We start from the raw sequence: 22,090 nt of genomic DNA on the forward strand, positions 1-22,090 counted from the left end.
AAAAGAGGAAAAAAAAAAAATAAAGGAGTATTTGTGGGGAAATTTTAACACACAAAAGCATAATCTGTAAAAAACACAAAGCCAAACATTTCAGGGTTTCAGAGTCGACAGAGTGAATATTCCCCACAAAATCAAAAGCAAGTCTGAAATCCCCAGGAGGCTTTTCACACGCTTCCATTCCGGGTTTCGTATTGCATTTTCTGGGCAGGGGGGTGGGGTGTGATTTGTTTTTTCAGTTTTTGTTTTTTTTTTTTAACACAAAACTATTTTCAATGGGATTTTTGGTTTTAAAAGAATGTTAGTCTAGCTATAAACCGGAACAACTTGCATTTTTTTTTTTTATTTTTTTTTTTTAAAAAAAAGTAGTTCCTTATGCCCTCAACATCTCTAAAAACTTCAGGAATGGTTTCACAGTCACCCCTGCTTTCAGAACAGACAAGACAAACAAGATTCCAAATTCCATATCGCATTTACATGCTTCACTGTGCCACAGGTCATTTAATCAAACAAAACCACCAGAAAGCATTCACTGTTTCCAAGCTATATAAGCACACTACCAGTGAAAGTCATTTACATATATTTTGCCTGCAGAATTAGACTGTTCATAAGCATTCAAACTTATGATGCTGGTATGAATCAGCTTCATACACTTTGCTGAGGCATCATCAGGATTCACATGAACACACTGGGAGAGTGGCCAAGAGAGCCACTTCCAGGAGAAGCTCTTCATAAGTCTAAGTAAGCCGCACTACTCAGGATGTACAAAGATGGGCCCTTTAGTTCACATGCCCATCTGGTCTTCTCTGCTTCACAGTGGACACCCCAGAGTGAGCACACAGCAAGCGAAACACCAGCTGTACTCAGTTTTTCTTTAGACAATCTTAAAATTACTCAGCTTGAAAGCTGTTTTGTTTGTCTTAACTGTCTTCAAACCAAATCAAAAATGATCTCTTCAGGAAGACTGGAATTGCTCCAGAGATCTTTTTTTAATCTGGGATCCCAAAGCTGGTGTAGTAGAGGGTGCAAAAACTGAGACCCAAGCCAAGAGTTCATCTGCACTGACTACAACTAATCCAGAAGAGTAGAGCCAAGCGCAAGCCGATCCCAGCTATACTAGCTGCTCATAGCCCCTCGCTGCTGAATTAATTCACTAAACCTCTCCTCCACATGAAGTGCCAAGCACGTGGCTACATCCTGGATCTCCTCTCAACTCTTGGTGCACCGTACTTTTTACGGCTATAAAAGGCACTTTAAAAGAAAACGGAGACTGAGAAAATGAGCTAAGTCAGAGTATAAGCTGAAGCCAATTGCCTGGATCGCCTCTTCATTAATGAGATCTTAGATTAGAGTAATTCTCCCTTTCCCTTTGGTTAAGCTGTTGGTGTGCCTTTCAAAAACATATGTTCTGAATTTCTGGGGTGCTGAGTGAGAAGAGCAATGTGCCAGAATTAAGCTGTCCTTTACAACAACTCACTTAAATGTAAATGTGTGGAATACTGAAGTCAATCTTCTAATTAACACTGGCATCATTACTAGGAAAATGAAAGACTGAGTTGGCAAGAAAACTTATAAACAATCTTTTATGTGAATAATTAAGCTATAGCTAAGCTTGCACTGGAACCCTTTTATCAGCCTCCGATTACAGTTACCAGCAAAATGCCTCTCAAGTCATTCAACATACTGCAGTTAATACAGTTCCTCTAGACAAAGAGGCAAGACCAGAGCTGGTAGAAACTAAACTAGTACATCACTACCCTCAGTGCCAAGTTATTTCCATGCAGAACCCATCCCACACTGTTTAAACAAATACCCATCCATACCATCTGCACCTTGGGGCAGAAAGGTCATGACTGGAGGTTTTAAAAAAATCATGCTTTTCTGCATTTGTGTTTATTTGCCTGTGAGTTACTAATGAATTAAAATATCTGGGGTTTAATACAATGTTGTAAGTTATTATTAAATATTTTTATTTATATAAAGACAGATATTTTCATGGTTATTTTATTTGTTAATGAGCTTCACATTGCTGTCTACTTTACACTAAAGACATCTTGCTAAAGTCCGTTAACAAATAGAAGCAAAAAGTCTGCCATTTTAGGAGATATTAATTTTGGGTACCCAGCACAAATACTAAGATAAAGATTCAAATGCACATTTATGAGATTTTGTTCAATGTGTGCTAATGTGATTTGATAAACCTTACTCTATTTCCCTTGGAAGCAGAAGTTGTAAGGCTGTTTACTACTCAAGCATGAAAGTTATACACAGGAAATACAGTGATTTAGGATTGTGTGAGGGAAGTATGAAATGCTGTACAGCAAATTTAATTAAGCAAAAACAAATAACCAAGTCAATTTCAAAGAAACAGTCCATCAAATATGGTCCAAAACTAGATCTCACAAAAGGCATCCCTCTAGATATTTTCACAAATACTGAACATTTTAGTTGCAAGAATTTCCAGACAAACTTTAACCATAACTGTCCTGTTATGCACACAAACCAACTTGTGCCATTTTCCACAAATCCTGAAGAAAGAGATTACTATTACTTTATTCAACTAACTGAGCTTCATGAAATGCAAAAAATAAACACAAAACCTACAGTGGAAACTTGATTAAATGTTTAAATCCTCAACAGCTACAATATTCACAACTGAATCAGTAGGGTGAAAAGACAGCACAAGAGCCAGAGCTCATGTAACCTAAGCACAGTTCCACTGGAAGCATTAGAGAAGCTCCACTGGAGCTACATTCATTAGCTAAGGCTGTGAGCTATGACTTCAGCATGATATTATCCCCATACTTAAGTCACAGTGAGGATCAAGCACACTCAGAGCAATCAAACAATAAATGGCCGAAGTCCCATAAGACTAGGAGCACTGCATACTACCAAAAAAGGCAGTTTTGTTTCCACTACCCAATGCTGGAAAGATACAAGCAATCAAGAATGCACAACTGGAGTCTGTTAAGACGCTCAGCAGTTGCTGTAATGACATCTTCATGGCCAAAACCAGAACTGTGGGGTATTTTGGTATTGTTTGACTTTGCTTTTAAGTGTTTGCACTTGTCTGGATGTAGATAAAAAAATGCTTTTTAGGACTGCAATCTCCAGCAATTTCTGAGCCATCAGGCAACTGCCTGCCAATAATACAAATGCCAAAAGCATTTGACAAAGGAACACAAAGCACAAGCAATGTCATGCAGATGGATTTTGGAACCAATGGCCAGAAAGTGTACCAGAAAACTTCTTTCAGCTGGCCAATATGAACACGAGTGCAACTTTTTCCTGGACTTGCTATTATCACTTGCACCACCTCTGTTTCATGTCCCAGCCAGAAGTAGTCTCACCCATCCCAGCTACAAGCAAGGAGTACAGCAGAAAAATCTACCAGCTGTAAACTGTGCTATCTGTAAATACCCTGAAGGCCTCACAATTGGCCTTCACTGCACAGGCACTCTGCTGGCTTATGCTGAACTCCTTTCTCACCAGCAACCCAGATCCAATTCTGCCAAGCTGCTTCCTGGTCAGCTGGAACCAGTGCGCATGTGGGGTTATTCCATTCCTGAAGCAGGACCTTGCACTTGCCCTTCTCCCATTCTCTCTCCTTCAATTCAGTCTAGGCTATTTGGAGCAATAGCAATATGCCATAAACCCCACTGCAATGAGGCAAAAATAAATCCAACTTTTGTAGTAGTGGTCCCAACACTAGGGTTTTCCCAGCGCTTACAAAAGATCATTTACTAAACAAGCTTTCTCAAACTCGGCTCAAGCAAATGATCCTGTGAAATGGCAGCCTTAAACTGGCATCATCACTCCCCTTTCCAATAAAATCCCTTCTGTCACAACAGAGCCAAAAACCATAGAGTGCTCCAGTTAATCCAAAATTCTTGTATTAGACCTATTCTACTGAATGCTTGGTGCGGGCAATACTGATTTCACAATAGAGCCTAAAACATGTAAGTTTTGTGAGGTTTTTTTTTGTTGTTGTTGCTGTTGGGTTTTTTATTTATTTTCTTTTAATGGAGACAGACACAGAGCTGCAGAGAGATTATCCAAATTTAAAGTACTACATGCTCCTCTTCCATTCCTCTTCCCCCAGAAATACCATGTAGATGGCATTACTTCTTAACACATTTGGGCTCTACAGATTCAAGGCAAGTGTGGGTTCTCCAGTGAAATCTGCAGTGAACTGCAGTCATCTGTAGCCAAAATTACTTCATCTCTTGTTGTCCTACCCATTATAGCCTTTCTAGTTCTCCCCAATTGTGTCTCTGCTTCCTAGAATGAAACACACCTGCTTTGATTCCCTGCATTTCTCCCACACCTGACCACTTTTCCTTTTCCATACTTTTGCATTCAGAATTGCCCAATCGAATGAAGATGAAATGTTCTCAACATTCATCTGGCAAGTATTTCAGAGAATAGATCTGAATCTTAAGGCTAGACTTTGAGCCATCCACTTTGAAAAGAAAATTAAAGCTCTGACTGCTGGATTCAGGAAGAAAATACATCTCAGTGGCCACAAGTATGTTAAGGTTATTGCCTTTTCTAAAAAGGCAGCTGAGTTGTATTCTCTAGTTGGTTTTAAACTGACAAGGCACAACTGGAGCATCACTTGATCACCTATATTAAAAACAGGAGGAAAAAAATGAATCCCTGTAACATACCACAAAAAAAAGGTCCATAAATGAACCCTAAATAAACAGTTCCAACAGTTCAGATACACTTAATAAAAATAACATTTTTTTTTAAATGCAAATCAGAATCATATTCCTCTCGTCTACGAGAAATGCCTTCCCTTTCAATGGATTTGCTAACTTTTCTTGATCAAAGTCACACAGGCTGTCAAAATTAGGTCTCAAAAACTAATAAATTTATCCTATTCCCCCATATCACTCTGCAACTGTTGTTGCGTTGCAGACTCCTGCATTAGCTACTTACCTTGGAAACAAAACAGTCTGCTATAGCCACAGGATCATTTTCACAGTTTTCCAAATCTTGCAGAAGTTCACTAAAATAAAGAACAGGAAAAGGAAAGACAATTATGCCACACCTTGAAACAGACACGCCTGTATTTTTGGAGCCAGTCAGTGCTTCATTCATGGCAGTGATGCCCAAAGCTCTTAATGAGGCAGGGAGTCCCAAAAAAGGGAAAAAGAATCCCTTTGATGCCCCTCTTCCCTCTAGATGTATAGTCGATAGGATTTTTTTTGTTTGGAGGCAGAGGAGCACTCTAAAGAAATGCCATCACAATGACCATGGATTGATCTCCTAAGCAAAGCTGAGACTCTTCCTTCAGATTGATAGCTCTTCTACTACACTCATAATGGTGTAGTCAGATATTTATATAGCTTGTGCATCAACTAACACAATTCAAAATTAACACAATTTAAAGGACATGGAAGCACATGCCCTGTCTTATAAAGACTTTGTGTGTTCTAGGAGCTTTACTTGACTGAGGAAGATGAGGAGCTGGCCTGAAACACACAGGTAAGACCCAGGAATGCTGTAAGGTTATGCAGGGAGAAAATAAAAATGCCAGCTGGAACATGAATTTCCCACTGCTATGAAAGACAACAGAAAAATGTTTCTATAAATACATCAGCAACAAGGAGGGCTAAAGAGAATCTCTATCCTTTATTGGATGCAGGGAGAAACATAGCGTCTGAGGATGAGGAAAAGGCCAAAGTACTTAACGCCTTGTGCACCTCAGTCTCCAACACTAAGACCAGCTGCTATCCAGGTACCCAGTCCCCTTAGCTGGAAGAGAGGGGCAGGAAGCAAACTGAAGGCCCCATAATCCAAGGAGAAGTGGTGTGGGAAATGCTGCTCTGCTTAGACATACACAAGCCATATGGCATCCACCCAATGGTCCTGATGGAACTGGCAGAAGTTCTCACCAAACCATTCTCCTTCATTTATCCGCAGTCCTGACTAGCTAGGGAGGTCCCAGTGGACTGGAGGTTAGCAAGTGTGACTCCCATCTACAAAAGGGGCTAAAAGGAGGATCTGGGAAAGTACAGGCCTGTCAGTCTGACCTTGATGCCATGGAAGGTTATGGAACAGATCATCTTGAGTGCCATCATGAAACACATACAGGACAACCAAGGGTTCAGGCCCAGTCAACATGGATTTATGAAAGCGAGGTCCTGCTTGATGAACCTGATCTCCTTCTATGACAAAATAACCTGCTTAGTGGATGAGGGAAAGGCTGTGGACGTTGTCTACCTGGACTTTAGTAAAGCCTTTGAGAGTTAGCCACAGTAACCTCCTGGAGAAACTTGCTGCTCATAGCTTGGATAGGCATAATCTTTGCTGGATAAAAAACTGTCTGGATAGCTGGGCCCAAAGAGTTGTGGTGAATGGAGTTAAATCCAGGTGGTGGCCGGTCACAAGTGGTGTTCCTCAGGACTCAGTACTGGGGACAGTTCTCTTTAATATCTTTATCAATGATCTGGATGAAGCAATCAACTGCACGCTCAGTAAATCTCCAGATGATACAAAGCTGGGTGGGAGTGTAGATAAGCCTGAAGGTAGGAGGGCTCTTCAGATGGATCTGGACAGGCTGAATCAATGGGCTGAGGCCAATGGTGTGAGGTTCAACAAGGCCAAGTGCCAAGCCCTCCACGTGGGTCATAACAATGCCAGCCAACGCTGTAGGCTTGGGCACAAGTGGCTGGAAAGCTGCCCAGCAGAAAAGGACATGAGGGTGTTGATCGACAGTCAGCTGAACATGAGCCAGCAGTGTGCCCAGGTGACCAAGAGAGCCAACAACACCATGGCTTGTATCAGCACTAGTGTGGCCAGCAGTAGGGAAGTGGTTATGCCCCTGTACGCGGGCACTGGTGAGGCTGCACCTCGAGTACTGTGTTCAGTTTTGGGCACCTCAATACAAGAAAGACATTGAGGTGCTGCAGTGTGTCCAAAGAAGGACAAGGAATTTGTTGAAGGGCCTAGAGAACAAGTCTTAGGAGGAGTGGCTGAGGGAACTGGGGCTGTTTAGCCTGGAGAAGAGAAGGCTGAGGGGAGACCTTATCACCCTCTAAAACTACATGACAGGAGGCCGTAATGAGGTGGATGATGGTTTCTTCTCCCAACTAACAAGAGATAGGACAAGAGGAAATGGCCTCAGGTTGTGCCAGGAGAGGTTTACACTGGCTATTAGGAAAAATTCTTCACTGAAAGGGTTATCAAGCACTGAAACAGGCTGCCCAGGGAGCTGGTGGAGTCATCATCCCTGTAGGTATTTAAAAGACATGTAGATGAGATGCTCAGGCACATGGTTTAGTGGTGGATTTGGTTGGTAGTGTTAGGTTTGTGTTTGGACTCGATGATCTTAAAGGTCTTTCCAACCAAAATGATTCTGTGATTCTACACATACAAGAAGAGGGATAATAATCCCACTCAAGAAAATTTTTCTACCTTTAGTGAGTCTGTTCACTGAAGAAAAATGACTAGCATGGAAAAAGTTTTCTGGAGGGGAATATAGAAATACTACACGCATAAAAATAAAATTTACTGAGAAGATTTTATATTTCTTACATGCCAAGCAGGAAATTAACTAAATTGTAACAGGACTAGAGCAGTAAGAGAGCATGGTCTCTATTGTATGACACTCAGTTCTCAAAAGCCAATTCAATGAAACAAAGAGTTCAAGCAGAAGAAGAAAAAAACATCAAAGGTCTCTCCTTGATCCAAACAGTCTTACTGAACACTGTATTTTAAAATGAGAGAAGAAATTGAGTTTTCTGCCAAATTGTTCTCTGATAGAACTTTCCTTCCCCCACCCCCTTCTCATCAGATGATTTTCCGTTCAGGGCTACTTTTCTCCCATCTCACAGCTGGTTCCCTGAATAAATTTCACATAAGAGTTGCTGAGCCTGTATCTAGGAAACTACCCTTTTCCCCTCTAAGCAGGCACAATTTCCCTCTGCAAGTTAGAAAAGGAGTAAACCAGAAAAGTTTCCTGACTTGTTCTTTGCTTCTCTAATTACTAGAGGAAGGAAGGGGAGAAATCAGCCATCAGTCACAAGGAACAAAGACAGACAAAGACCTTAGGTTCAGTGGTCACAGTCACTCATTTTGTATCATCACCACACCATTTTAAAACAAGACAAGTATTTTTCTCCTCTGTTCTGATCTAAATTGGAGCAAGAGATGGTAATGACAGGAACATCAGACAGGCAATTTTAGTGGAATGGAAAGACGCAGGGAGGAAACAGCAGGGTTTGTCCTCAACCCATGATAAAAAAAAAAAGAAAAAAGTAATGGTTGATGACCAAGTCCTGTGCAGTCTAGCCATAAGTGCTAAAGTAACAGCACATCTGAAAAACTTCATTCTCTCAGTGCTTGACAGAATACAACATTCAAAACAAAAATGGACATAGCAGGCACAGTCTGGATTTCATGGTAGAATACTTCCACCATATAAAATTCCGGAAAGTTAATCTGAAAAGTCCAGACTTTCAATAAAAAGAAAAAAATATCTATCAAGAGAAATTTAGCTTTGATGTAACTTCACTGTCCCAAAAATCCTATGGCTGAGACTAATTTCTTTCCATTCAGAAAAAAAACAAACTTTTCCATTAAAGGTGAGCTCTTACAGGCTTTATAAAGGCTCCTCCTGACAACAAGCCAGCCCTTACTACCATGAAGCTTAGAGCACAGGAACTGCTGAACACAGCAGTTACAGAAAATGGCCCTGCACTGTATTCGTGTGCTTCAGTAGTCACTGGTGGACAAGGATCGTGAAGGATGACCTGGGTCAGAAGTAGAAGTTTCAGCTGGGCCTCTCCCAAGATCATCTGAGTAGTAGTAGCAGTACTAAACTTGAGCATGTTTCTCTGCAGAGTTCCTATTTCAGAATCAAGTCAGGGTATCAGGTGGAGAGTTTATCTTAAACTGACACTAGAAAGAATCTCAACAAGAGAAGCCAGGGAAGAAAGGCAGCAAATGCTAACTTAGAGAATACTTCCCCCTTATGAATAAATAAATTAATAGTGGGGGAGCTTTTTGCAAGAGTAGTAGTAGGACCAGTGGGCCAGTATATGGTCAGTGATTCTCCTTTAAGAAATAGCTTTCTAAAAAGAGATCATAGTCACAAGACTATCAGTTACTATCCTGACCATCATTTCTGCCATTCAACACCTAAAAATTTTCAGTAGTTTAGCTAAGACAAAATCCAGTTTACTGAAATGAAATTTCTCAGATCTATACGAAGTCCAAAAAACCCCAAGACTAAAACTTTTGACCATTGATTAATGGTCAAAGTTGAGAAAAACAAGGTAATTCTTAAACTATTAAAAAATGCTCACAAAAAGCATCTGAAACTACTAACACAGAACTGTCAAATGGACTTTTTCAAAAGTAAAAATAAATAAAAACGCTCCAGAGTATGTTTAGGACCCAGAATCGACATGCCAAGTTTCACACAGGAGGGAACTTAATCCTTGAAGCTATACTGGGATCTACAATGACTGTTCAGTCTTAAAAGCTCATAATTTCCATGCAGAATTTTAAATTAGAAGGCCTGAAATACATCAGTAATTTACTAGAGGCTTTGGACAACTTTCCACTGAGCTTTAACCACTGTAACATACCTACATACCTATCTCTAACATCACCCAAAACACTTTTTATTATTTTCTTTTTTCCTTTTTTTCATTTTAACCCCTTCAAATATTTTTTGCAACTCAATTATTCTGTATGATGATTGATCATAGTTGAAGTTATTTTAATGAGGTAATATTTGCAATAATGCCAGCTAGCAAGTCTGCCATTTCTCTAGCTTTTCCAGTATCAGAAAATATAACGGTGGGGACTGGTGGGTTTTTTTTTTCCATCCTGTGACTGCTAAGAAGCTGTAAGCTCACAATCATTGTCTCATGGCTCTAAAACACATGATCAGGTTACCACTATGTATTTTTCATTGTTACACACATTTGGTCACATCAGTTGTGTAGCCAAAGGAGGACACAGCAGCCTTCCAGTGAAGTGTATTCCCATTACTCCGCAGTAGCTGTTTTAAGTTTCAGAAAAAGATTTTAGATTTCACCTTTGTCCCTAAGTTCTGAATAGATCCATCCCCACTCTTCCCTTTGATACTGAATAGACATCCCAGCAGCTGAAGCACTTTAAAGTAGCTTCCCATGATAGTGGAAAAACATGGAAAGATGCTCTTTTATGCTTGTCCTCCACTTCAGAGTCCTCTTTTGTGTCAATTAAATTACCTGTTCTTCAAAGAACACAGTAGTTTGGGAGATATTTTATCAACAAGCAAAGAGAGCTCTTACAGGAGTAATGGGATACAAAAGACATGGAAACTTTACATCAATGTATTTCTTGCATCAACTGAATATTTAGGTTTTCCTTAAATGCTGAATAATTTCACTATTTTTATAATAACAGAGAATTCAGACAAAGAATAGTAGCATGCTCTGAAAGCTACAGATACTGCAGATCCTACACAATATAGTACTAGCCATACAAGCAAAAAATTTTACTTCAGGCTCCCAATAAACACCAGAATCCTACCTGTGAAGTTTTAGACAAGGCTGCAAAGATATTGAACATAAACCTTCACTAAACTGGAAAGAACTCAAACACAGTTTTGATAAATTAATTCAGGGAGTCCCTAGTAGTATAAAATACTACCAAAGTAGTGTTTTACTACTACCAGATCTAGGCGGTGTACACTAGTTCACAAAAGGACCCAATATAGTAGGAATAAAATGATGTCTCTGTAGTAAGGCAAGAATTTCATTCACATGGTCTTGCACTAGGCTCTGTCAGGGCACAGGGAAGGTTAGGCTTAAATTCATGGAAATATCCAGCATGAAAACAAGAAAAAAGTAAATTGAGACCATATTTGATTCATAAAATAAACAGCTAAAAAAAAATAAATCTGATCTCAGCAAACCAACCCCACTGAGAATCAAAGAGAGGCCATTTCTCAGTTTATCCATCTTGGCTGTATTAAAGCGATAAAAGAGTATTTGCTTGGCTTGCTCCCTCCCCATTAACGGATCCTATTGAACTGTTTTCATTTAGTTAAATATGAACTTACCTGTTGAAATGGTAGATATCTCTTATGTTTCCAAACAGGGCTGATCGCTCTTCTGTCCCCAGGGAGAGCTTGGTCTGGTCAGTGATACAGTCGAGGTAGTCCTACAAGAGAAATGAGAAGAAGGCCTTCAGATGTAAATGGAGCTATGTTTTATTGTACAAGACGAGTCTCTCTGTATCAGTTTCACCTTATTATTACAGTAAAGCCTTCAGCAGCCCCTCTGTGAACAGTCACTCTATTATGAAAGGTAACAGTACTTACCTGTTCACTGAAACCAAGAAAACAACAAAAGACTGCACACTAAGTTATAGCCCTTAGGTAGGATAGTCAACATTCCTCTTGCTACTGATACACAAATGTATTCAGGTTTCCTTCACAATGACAGTTTAATTGATGATTTAACTGGCTCAAAGACAAAAGAAATGTAAAGGTAAGAGATTTAAAATGTAATTTAATGCAATCTTAGTAACTGAAATCCTATATAATGAAGGGAATAAAGCACACAAGCAACACAGGCTCAGGAGAGTAACCACTGTAAAAACAAAAACAAAAACAAAACAAAACAAAACCAAAAAAAAAAAAACCACACCACAGCCATTGGTTGTTTTGGTTTTTTTAATCATAACAAAACAATGCAGAGTTTGTAAAGAACAGCTCACAATGTGTATACATGCATGCAATTTCCAACCACACGTACAGTTACATTGCAAATTACACTGCTATATACTCTACCAAAGATTTCCTTTCACATTTACAAGAGTGATAGCGTGTCATCCAGGCACTTTAACTGAATAGGAACAAGACAGCTAGAAAAACCTCAGATCAGCAGTGTTCTGAGAGAACAGCTTTTCCATCTCTTCCCTCGCTTTAATAAAAGCTCAGCTCCTGAAGCGTCACCATTCATTCTGTTGCTGCTGCAGTATTACAGTTTCTCAGATAAGGGGAAAAAAAATCCAGTAGGCTATTTAACTAGCTACAACTCAAACTGAGAAACCCAATGTGCTGCCACAGTCATGAAAAAAATCTTCTTGAGGATGGAAATAAAGTAAAAGTGAAAACAGCTGAAACAATGTGAAATAAAATAAAATCCCTTAGCCTGGAGCTAGACAACGTGGTGTGGCAACCTCCCAAAAGCAACACAGCATTCCATGGTGCCACAAGGAAAGAGCCCTGCAAAACATCATGAAAACCACGAAAACTTCTAAGATATAACTGTTCCAGAGTCATAAAGAATAAAAGTACTGTAGAACACATACACTGGCCAAGACTTATTCTCTGTGTAAATCCCATGAAGACATAGGGTTTGGACCAACCATGGATCTGATATTTCAATTTTAGGTGCTCTCATAATGAAAGTTAAGAATTACAGAACTTGGGCAATATCCTCATCACCACATCCTTCTTTCCAACTGAAATAGTGTCAGCAGAGTCACAGGTGTAACCAACATTCAGGTTTAGGTACCAGTAGGCTTCCCTGTACCCTTCCTCCTATCCTAATGCTCAATAATCTACACTCTCATCTCCCACAAAACTCGGTATTTTTTGCCAAGGGAAAGCAAGCTAGCCTATTCCAAGGCAAGCTCAGTGTCTTTAAGAGCAGCAACAAGCAGCAGGGGGCAAGCAAGCAGGCTGGTCCCCAAAAAGCCATCTCATCTCTTCTGTGATAGCATCTAATGTACTCTACCTTCTCCCTCAGCTGACACCAGCTTCCTAGTCCAAGCCTGTCCCTGAATGTATTTGTGCAGTAAGTCATTGAAACTGCCTCCCTGTGACTCCTTGAACTTGTCTTTGGCCTTTTATTTATACTCAGAAGCTGCAGAATAAAAGGTTCAGGATAGTGAGGCAGACAGGACTGCAGCAAGGAAAATGCTAGGTCAAAGGCAGAAGTACATGATAGATTCAGGGCTACTCCATTGATGGCAGTAAATAAATAAGCTTTTCTGCCCAGTAATACAAATCTGCATATAAAAGTAAAGAACAGAAATAAAATTGTGGAAGAACAGTGGAACTTTGATCCCCTGAAAATATTTTTAGCACTGCAAGAACACTGCAGCACCCTGAACTGCTACGACAGGGTAGATTGCAGAGGAATGGAAATCTTACAATAACTCACTCCATACAGCATATTTATTGAATAAAGAGGAGTTCCTTTCAAATCCATTCACCTCAGCTGGAGCTTGAGTTTCTTCAAAATAACAAACCATCCAGAGTTATTTCCAGTACTGTATACAGTGTTACAAGCATGACCTGGTTTGTGCTCCTTTTGGCCTCTTATCCCAGTTTTCCTCAGTCTTTTACCAACCCCTAGTAAGAAAGAGGGAACCAAGTACTTTCTAATGTTCCTGCCAAGCAGCAATCTGCAGGTGCTTTGGCAGTTCTCCAGCATTCCCGTAGTGCATGCCAGTATCAGGTTGTACCACACACCCACAGCTTGTGCTCTCCTTTGCTAAAAGTTCTCTAAGACTGTGCTTCAGGCCTCCTTCTCCTCTCAGCATCAGAACAGAAACAAACCAGAAACTAAGACTTAGATTTGTGCTTAGCTAGAGTAAAGGGACAGTGTTACTTGTTCAAAATACTTGGGATTCAGCAGTGCCTTGTACCTCCCCTCATACTGTTCAGAAATCACACAGAATTTGGGGACTGCTTTCATGTTTAGCTTCCTGGTTTTGTTAACATCGCGGACTGAAGGCTTGTGCAAGTCTGACAGCTACAGACATGTTTGTGTTGCTGTCGTACGTGTGAGCAGATACCTGAGCTAGACATTAGCTGCCCTGACGTGGCACTGACAGCAGGGTAGTCACAGCAGCTAAGAGCATCAGATATCCATGTTTATACGAAGGAGGTGGATATTGGACGGTCTTGACACAGTGGCGTGGTGCAGCCCAGGCACAGCGCAGCAGCACACCGCTTGCACTGACTCAGCAAGTGGGACCCTTCTGGTTATACTGCTTTGTAGAGTGTGTGTGCTCTCATAAAGGCTTCATGAACTCACCCAGGAAACAGATGCAGTATTGGCATACAATGTCCTCTGCAAGGACAACACCACGGGCAGATCAAAGCTACCCAGCCATGAGGTTTTTCCTAATTATTTCTTAGCAAATGGTACTTTACCCTCATGGTAGTCACTGCAACCTCCTGCAGCATATCAACAGCTGTTATCATCTGACGCTATAATGAAAGGTTTGGAGCTACAAGATAACAGGGCAAGCTGCAACCATAATGACACAGTGCAGAAATCAATGAAATTTATCAGAACAGAGTACTGGCCTTATTCACTTTGTTGCTAGTCAGCATCTATAGACCCTCTTTTGGCACTGAATGATTCGTTTATAACCTTTGCCCTTACTGGCCTTTTATTACTTCTCTGCAGGTATGACAAAAACATTTAACTTACTTCATAGGAGAGGGGAAAAAAAAAAAAAAAAGCCAGTCTGCTTAGATTGATTTACGGAGTGAGATTTACTCTAAAAGTATTGCACAATTTTTTCATCCTATTTCCTGAAACTCTCCAAAAACTAGAAGAGTCTTGCCAGACTGCCCTGCCTTGTTGAGTTTGATGTTCTCCCCATTAGTCTTTCATCACGCTAAATCCATCAGAAGGAATGTCTGTTAGAAACTGCAAATCCTGACTACCGTCTCCTCCTTCATAATCATACAATAAAGATGTCTAGAGGAACAAAATGATGACAACACTAACCTCAGAAGCTAAAAAAATAACTATATGAATTGGTAAAGAGAAGAAACTGTCAAGAAAAGTACAAAATGAGCAAAAATATCTTCACATATTGATTAAACTAATCTTTTCCATGACAAAGCTTTAGAAACTAAATGCAAATTAATGGGACATTTTCATCTAGCTACCCAGGTTTTCTTTGAAACCAGACACACACTTAGCTTTAAAAACCAACCACAGGCAGAACAATAGTAAATAATAAGCCAGCCATTACTGTGGGAATGTTAAAATTATACATTAAAATGAACAATGGTAATGCTTAAAAAAAAAAAAAAGTTAAAAGCCACACTGCCTTGTAAAACAAGGATCAATTTTTATCCTGCCCTGCAAGAAACATATACTACAGAAATTCTTAGTAATCCCTTTAAAGGGTAGGACAGTAGATGAACGGAAATCACCAAAGATAAGCAAAATCGTTGAAAGAGCAGCATTGTTGCATAGGTACACCTTTACCAAGAGGCAGGCAAACAAGACACTAGAAATTTGATTAAATATTAAAAAAAAAAAAAAAAAGAAAAGAAAAGAAAGAAAAACAGAAGTATTCTAGTATTCTACCCACCAAGAAATTTTGCGTTCCAATGCATAAACACGGGCTGCAGGAGAAAGCAAAGCTGTTATATGTCTTTGGACTTTCTGGACTTAAGCAACATTCTCTTTGGCTCAAGAGCTGAGGTTTTCCATTAGCAAAACTCAATCTCTGACCAAAAAATGCTTAAAACCAGGGACTTATCAAAACTCCAATGACTTCTAGTGCTGCAGCCTGAGGAAGAATATGTAATATTACAACAAGTAGGATCTAAGCCAGGCAGTGTCAAAACATCACTCAGACCCTAGCTTTCTGATACTCCCTACACTACTAGTAAGGCAGCTTTTATTCCTAGATGCTGTACCATACTCCTGGCCAGATTTTTTCCTGACTCCCCTCTGAGCAGCACAGATGCACACAGACTAAATCAGATGGCTGTGCAGAAGAGGAATCACCGAAATGGCTCAGCAGCCTTGGCCACCTAAACACAACCTCCACAGCATTTTGAGGAAAAGGTCGGAGGCCAGAAGGAAAACATACCATAAACTGGATCCTGTTTGCAGCCTGCTAGCTAGAGCCATGCTGACCAATCTACATATTTGAAACCAAAGAGAAAGTTGGGCAACAGGTGTACAACAGAATAACTGCTATAACACACTCCCCATTGCTAATTTTGGCAATTACATATGTAATCATAATACGTACCAATTCCCCTTTTGTCTGTCATTTGTTGGTTTTTGGTTTTTTTGTTGTTGTTGTTGTTTTTTTTGTTTTTGTTTTTTTTTCCTCCCCTATTCTTTTTTTCTTATTATTTTATTTATAGATTTATCTGGCATGTACAGCAACATACTCTGAATGCCTTGTGGGTCAAAAAATAGCGTATTATCCACAGCAGGTGGCCAAGGATGTTGAATTCTGGACAGAGCAGCTCACTGCAGCTCTTTTCAATTATTTAAAGGACAGCTACAGCCTGCAAAGCAAAGGTACAGTTGTAAACCAAAATATACTTTGCTTTTTTTGCTCTGGCTCCTTTGGCTATATGAGTCCAAGGACTGATTGATACTTTTTTATACTTAAAACACAAAATTATATTTGTTTTCATCAACTTAGAATCATAGAATCCTTTAGGTTGGAAGAGACCTTTAAGATCATCAACTCCAACCATTAAGCCATTAGGGCTCTAAAGTCCTCTGCTAAAACAGATCAGAATCTGTCAGGGTTGGAAGGGACCACAAGGACCTCTCTTCCCTCTAGGGCTTCATCCCACGAGGCTTTGGCCAGCAGATCCCTGAAGCGATCAAAGTCTGCACGCCCAAAGTCCAGGGTCGTAAGCCTAGAATACATTCTTCTAGCTGCCCTGCGGATCTTAAATTCAAAAGCTTCATGGTCGCTGCAGCCAAGGCTGTCCCTGAGCCTCACATTGGTCACCAGCTCTTCCCTGTTGGTGAGAACAAGGTCCAGCATAGCACCTCTTCTGGTTGGTTCCTCTACTATTTGGAGGAGGAAGTTGTCATCTGTGCAATCCAGGAACCTCCTGGATTGCTGGTGCCTAGCTGTGTTGTCCCTCCAGCAGATGTCAGAGTGGTTGAAATCCCCCATGAGGACTAGGGCCTGTGACCACAAAACCGCTTCTATTTGCCTGTGGAGGACCTCATCTGCTTGGTTCTGCTGGTTGGGTGGCCTGTAGCAGACCCCTACAGTAACATCACCCTCCCCTGGCTTTTTCACAACTTCTGTGATGGAAGAAGACAAGCTCTCTATTTAGTGTGTGTATGCTGTAATCTGCATCATGGCTTACTTGGAGACACTTGTAGCAAAACATTTAAAAGGCCAAACTTAAGCTTAACACATTGCTGACTGCTTTCCTCCCCTCATCTTCTCTCTTCCGTATTCTTCCTCTTCAGTTCCCACAACCAGTCAAAACTGGTCCCATATCTACAGGCAGCCTCATGTTGACCAAACCCATCCTTCCCTTCTCAGAGTGAAAATGCTTGCCCAATTGCTCTTAACAGCATTTCCCAATTCCCATCCCATGTGAAAGCCCTTGCCATTTTCATCCCTCCAGAGACAGTCTGGCATGTCCCCACTTGTAAGGCAGAAATCCATGCCTGTCCAGATAATTAGTCCCCTTAACCTCCTGCTTCTGAAACTCCTCTGTAGGAGGAGAAGTGGCAGCAGCTTTGCTTCAGTGTCCTACCTGTATTTATTAACAGAGAGGGGAGAAACTTTACAAACGCTCTTTGATGTGATGGTGAGAATTTGCTACCTAGCAACAAGTAGCTCCAGTCCCCATAGGAGTAACAAAATCACTAGCCCAGGCCGTGAGTAACACAATCACATTGACATACAGGAGGCTAATACAGCTAAATACTAATAGGCATATTTGTAACTACAGATGCATTTTGAGTTTTAAAAAATCAGAATCATAATTTATTTCTGCTACAAATGTTCCATGTTCATGATGCCAGTAAATCCAACTTCAAAAGATGCTTGCATTGTTCACCATACAGTTTCTCTACACATAAGGACAGAAAGTTAAATAGAGAAGGAAATTTGTGCAAGCATGTCTTTCCACTTTCTAGTCCTAGTGAAAATAGTGGTGTTGGGAGTGGTATTTTGTGGTGGTCTGTTGTGTTTATTTGGTTGGATTTTTTTAAGACATCTGAAGCTGGAAAACCCTCACACTGGTCGAAGCACAGACAAGTGTGAGAGATCAGCACCTGTCTGGGGCTATGGTCCTGCCAGCAACCCACAGCCAAAACCAGGGTCTTTCTAGGGATAATACAGACTTGTAGATGCAGGCTCCTCTGCTCACTTCAGCAATGGGAGCAGAAAGCTCCTGGGCTCCATGCACTTCCTACCCGCCTTTCCATTTGCTTTCTGTCCCTCACTACCTTCTCCATAAGACTGCTACTTGTTTGCTAGCAAAGCTCTGCCCCTGTGGGAAATGGCTCTGTCAGGCCTCACAGGTGGGCTCCAAAGCACACACCTGTGTGTCTGCAGAACACCGACCCTGCCATGAAAGTCGAAGGGTGAAGGGAATACCTCCCACCACGGACAGCCAGCAAGCCATCAAACAGAAACAGTCGAAATAACCCATATGCTTTATACAATTTGTTCCCAGGCATGATTTGCAACTGATTTCTTTCCTCTCCAATGTACATACAGAACAGCAGAGTCTCTGAACTGCAAGAGGCCACCTTGCTGGCATCAGTTCTCTCCTCAGGCCCTGGGTGGAGGAAGACAAACTGTGCTTATGACTCAACTTCCACATGCAGTCAGCTCACACACAGCCTGTGGGCAGCAGCAACAAAGCAGGTGTGATCCAGTAAGATGATACTTGTCTGACTGCATGTAGAAAGGGCAAAGATTGATGGTGAGACCACTCATGAGAACCCGGTATGAAGGATGACTAAAAATAGAGAAGCACATTTCAGTTTTCTTTCCACTGTTTAACACTGCAGAGTAAGGTGATAGTGACAGACTTCTCTCTACACTTTCCACAGTTAGGGGTCTGCAGATAAGTCAAAGTTAACAGTATTAAATTCTACCTACAGAAAAGAAGGGAAAGAAAAAAATATTTTTTTTTAATGTAGCCATTTCTGAGTGATATATTTTCAATAATCAGCATGGCTTCCTCACCTATATTGTAGATGTTAAAACACTGTCCCATTTACAGATACTAAGGACTGGAAGCAGTGACCCCCAGTAGGTCCCTTTGGCTTCATCCACATGCATAGAAAGCCACACAGGGAGTATACATCTGCCCAAATTAGCAGTGAGGAATTCCTGAGGCCTAACGCTATGTCTTGCACCTCTAAGACACATGCTTTCTTTGGTTCAGGCTGCCTTTGAACAGTTGTGCCCATGTAGATATAAGCTGGGGTTGTATACAATGTCAGAAATTTCTATGGCATGTCAATGTCAACAACGTAACAGTCAAGAGGTCTTGTCACAGGAGTTCCAAGTTGTCAGAGCACAGCTACATCTGGGAAATGAACTGAAGCATTTTCCCTGGAAAACTTGGTCAGTGAGAAGTCCCTTAATACTCCCTAGGCTGTTGCACGGAGTTCATCCATAGGGTCACTGGTCTAGGACAACAGCCTCACCACTATGCATGACTGGGAGACAAGCAGCGTAACTTTCTGCAGCTGTGGGTTTCCCTCCACTGCTTTAGAGCCTTGAGCCTCTAAAGCAAGCTCTGCATCTTGCCCCTGCCCTAGTGTCAGAGGATGCCCTCATCGGCTTTCAGCACTGCCCTACAGCTCCCTCCTAGGACTTGGGTGGAAGGAGGCCTGTGTCCTGCAATGCCCACTTCACCTGTTCAAGGGGCTGACGTACCCTCTTTCTTTCAAGAAATCAATGCCTGATTTCTTCTTCTGTCATTCTTGTCCCATGAGCCATTTTAGCTGGAATGCCGTGTCTATGAAGCTCTCTGGAGGGCCAAAGCCTGCTACCAGCTGCTCCAGTGTTGAAGTGCCAGCCCACTTGGATGGACCGCTTTCATGGAGTTTTGCCTTCTTCACTGAAGTGAAATTTTGCTTTAATGAAACACAATCAAAGTTCACTAATATTCCACTGTTAAACTGCAGGAATTTCATGCTAAAATTTCCCATTTTAAAAAGACTCTTTGGAAGTCAGGCTGTTAGTCAAATCAAAATGTAATTTGATAGAGATGCACTAAAAGCACTTATAAGATCAAACTGGGATTAATGGATTGCACACAGACAAGTCCCCTAAATTGTCCATCATATGTGAAGACAATATGAGTAAATCACTGGGAACAGAAACTTGCATGTAACCACGCTTAGACACTTCAGCACACTAACTCACTGAAGTTGTAACCCGGTGATTAAAACCATGTCCCACACCTATCTTCACATGTCAGCCAGCATCCACCTTCTAAATCACAGCTATAGGAATTTTTTCCCAGAAGCTGGCACTCAGAATCACTGCTCAAAGGTGCAGTAAGAGGCAAGTTCACAGCGCAGATGGAGATCATGGGACGATAATAAGTGCTATCAGTAGTTTAGTGACATTTCACTGAAGACCTATGTGAGGCCACCATCTATCCGACTTCCTGAAGTTAAGAGGAAACAGTATAAATAAGCCACGGTAATGAGGACAGCCAAATGAAAACATTAAGCACTAATTCAGATGTCAAATGTTTTAAGGTTCCTAAGCAGATGAAGTGCTCTAAAGATTTCTAAATCTAAGCCTGCAACAGAGGCTTGGCATCATTGGTGTCAATCATCATCACCATTCAATAACCTAGAGCTTTTTTAAAAGTACCAGCTGAAAATGTTTAACAATTATAAACTTTCAAAAATTTATCTTTAAAGTTCATCAGGACATACATAAATTAATTCTCACAACATGGCTTATAATGGTCTGATTATAACCTTGTTGAATAATAGTTAAACAAAGCAGAGAGAATTAAGGCATTCTTAGCTTTTGAATGCGTTAATGAGCCAGGAAGGGAACCTGAGCCTTGTGCTATAGACCCTTACCCTGTTAAATAAACTTTCCCCAATTTGCAAGGCAAATGAATGTTAACATTTTTTAAAGGAGATCTTGATATGCTTGCAAGTTAAACAAGATGTTTCAGAAAAGAAATGTTAATTTTAAGACACAAGAAAGGAAGCTGAAAGGGTCTGTTTCCCAAATAACGAAAATGCAAACCAAGCACAGAGGATAACATTTGTGCATATCCTAAACACACATTTATCTTACCCTTAATAACCACATGATTCTCAGAGACTAATGCTTGACTCTTATTATTAATATATGGACAGTAATGAAATGGAAGCTTATAGTAGTGGGTGGTTTGCAAGTGAAAACATTTTAGAAGTTTGCAAAATGGTCTTCTCACGAAACCACAAAAAATAGCAGCTACCTCCACACCTTAATCTGTGGGAGTGGTAAGAGCAGAAAAGAGAGAGACTGCTATGTGGTTTGTTAAGTCTTCAGGTGTGAAAAGTCATGGATTACTAGAAGAACACTGTTCACTGACAAATAAAGTTTAATTAATGATATAACAAATTTAAAAGTGGCCAATATTTCCAAGGATCAAAACGGAAATGGTCAAAATAAGCAAATAAAATTCCAGAAACCACGGTCTGGATGGCAACACAGAAATTTGTTTGGCATTAAGATATCACTTCCAAATTTTGAAACTTCTTTGCAGAAATCTCAACCATTCTGCAACAAATATATCACCTTATTAAAACATTTATGAAAGCTGCACCTCTTCTCTCCTGCCGCTCAGCTCTGTTCCTCCAAAGTTTTGCTGTCCACCCTCCACAAACTTGGTGCTCTCCCAGGGCTGCTGCTCTGCTCTGTTACAGCTCCTCATCCCCTGCCAGTGAGCAATAGCAAGCCCAGAGGGCAGAGGTGAACAGATCTCTCTTTTGCTACTTTCTGAACTCCAGAAGAGCTCTATATATTGCACTAACTGGGAACCCAGCCTCAGTATAGTCACCCCCTGCCCACCACCCACACTCTTAAATGGGGCATTCTGTATTTAACCACATCTTGCACTTGCCTCCCCTCTCTCAAAAAAATAAAACTTCCAGAAAATAATATTAACTTTCACCCTTTCATCTAGACTCACTGGCAGTTAGAAAGCAGGTAGGAGATTGCAAACAGCATGGTTGAGGGATTTACACCCTGTTGCAAGAAAAGGGAGGACAACAGCAGCGGCAGCCAGGCTTTTTGGCAATCCTGCAGCTCCCTGGGAGAGCGGTAGTCCAATCATGTAGGTTTG

At 40.8% G+C, this 22,090-nt stretch overlaps 1 protein-coding gene across 1 annotated transcript in view; it reads right to left on the bottom strand.

Annotated features, from left to right (window-relative positions):
• Nucleotides 1–4,941: 4,941 nt before the first annotated feature.
• LOC103768887 (pleckstrin homology domain-containing family G member 1-like) overlaps nucleotides 4,942–22,090 on the bottom strand; it is a gene marked incomplete at both ends in the record, with an annotated part of 26,729 nt that continues 9,580 nt past the window's right edge. Inside the window, 2 exons of the mRNA XM_008936050.1 lie at nucleotides 4,942–5,011; nucleotides 11,066–11,166. Coding sequence (XP_008934298.1) covers nucleotides 4,942–5,011; nucleotides 11,066–11,166 — 171 coding nt within the window. The remainder of the gene's footprint in view (nucleotides 5,012–11,065; nucleotides 11,167–22,090) is intronic.

This window comes from Merops nubicus, unplaced genomic scaffold, assembly GCF_000691845.1.
Source record: "Merops nubicus isolate BGI_N331 unplaced genomic scaffold, ASM69184v1 scaffold2162, whole genome shotgun sequence".
NCBI lineage: Eukaryota > Metazoa > Chordata > Aves > Coraciiformes > Meropidae > Merops > Merops nubicus.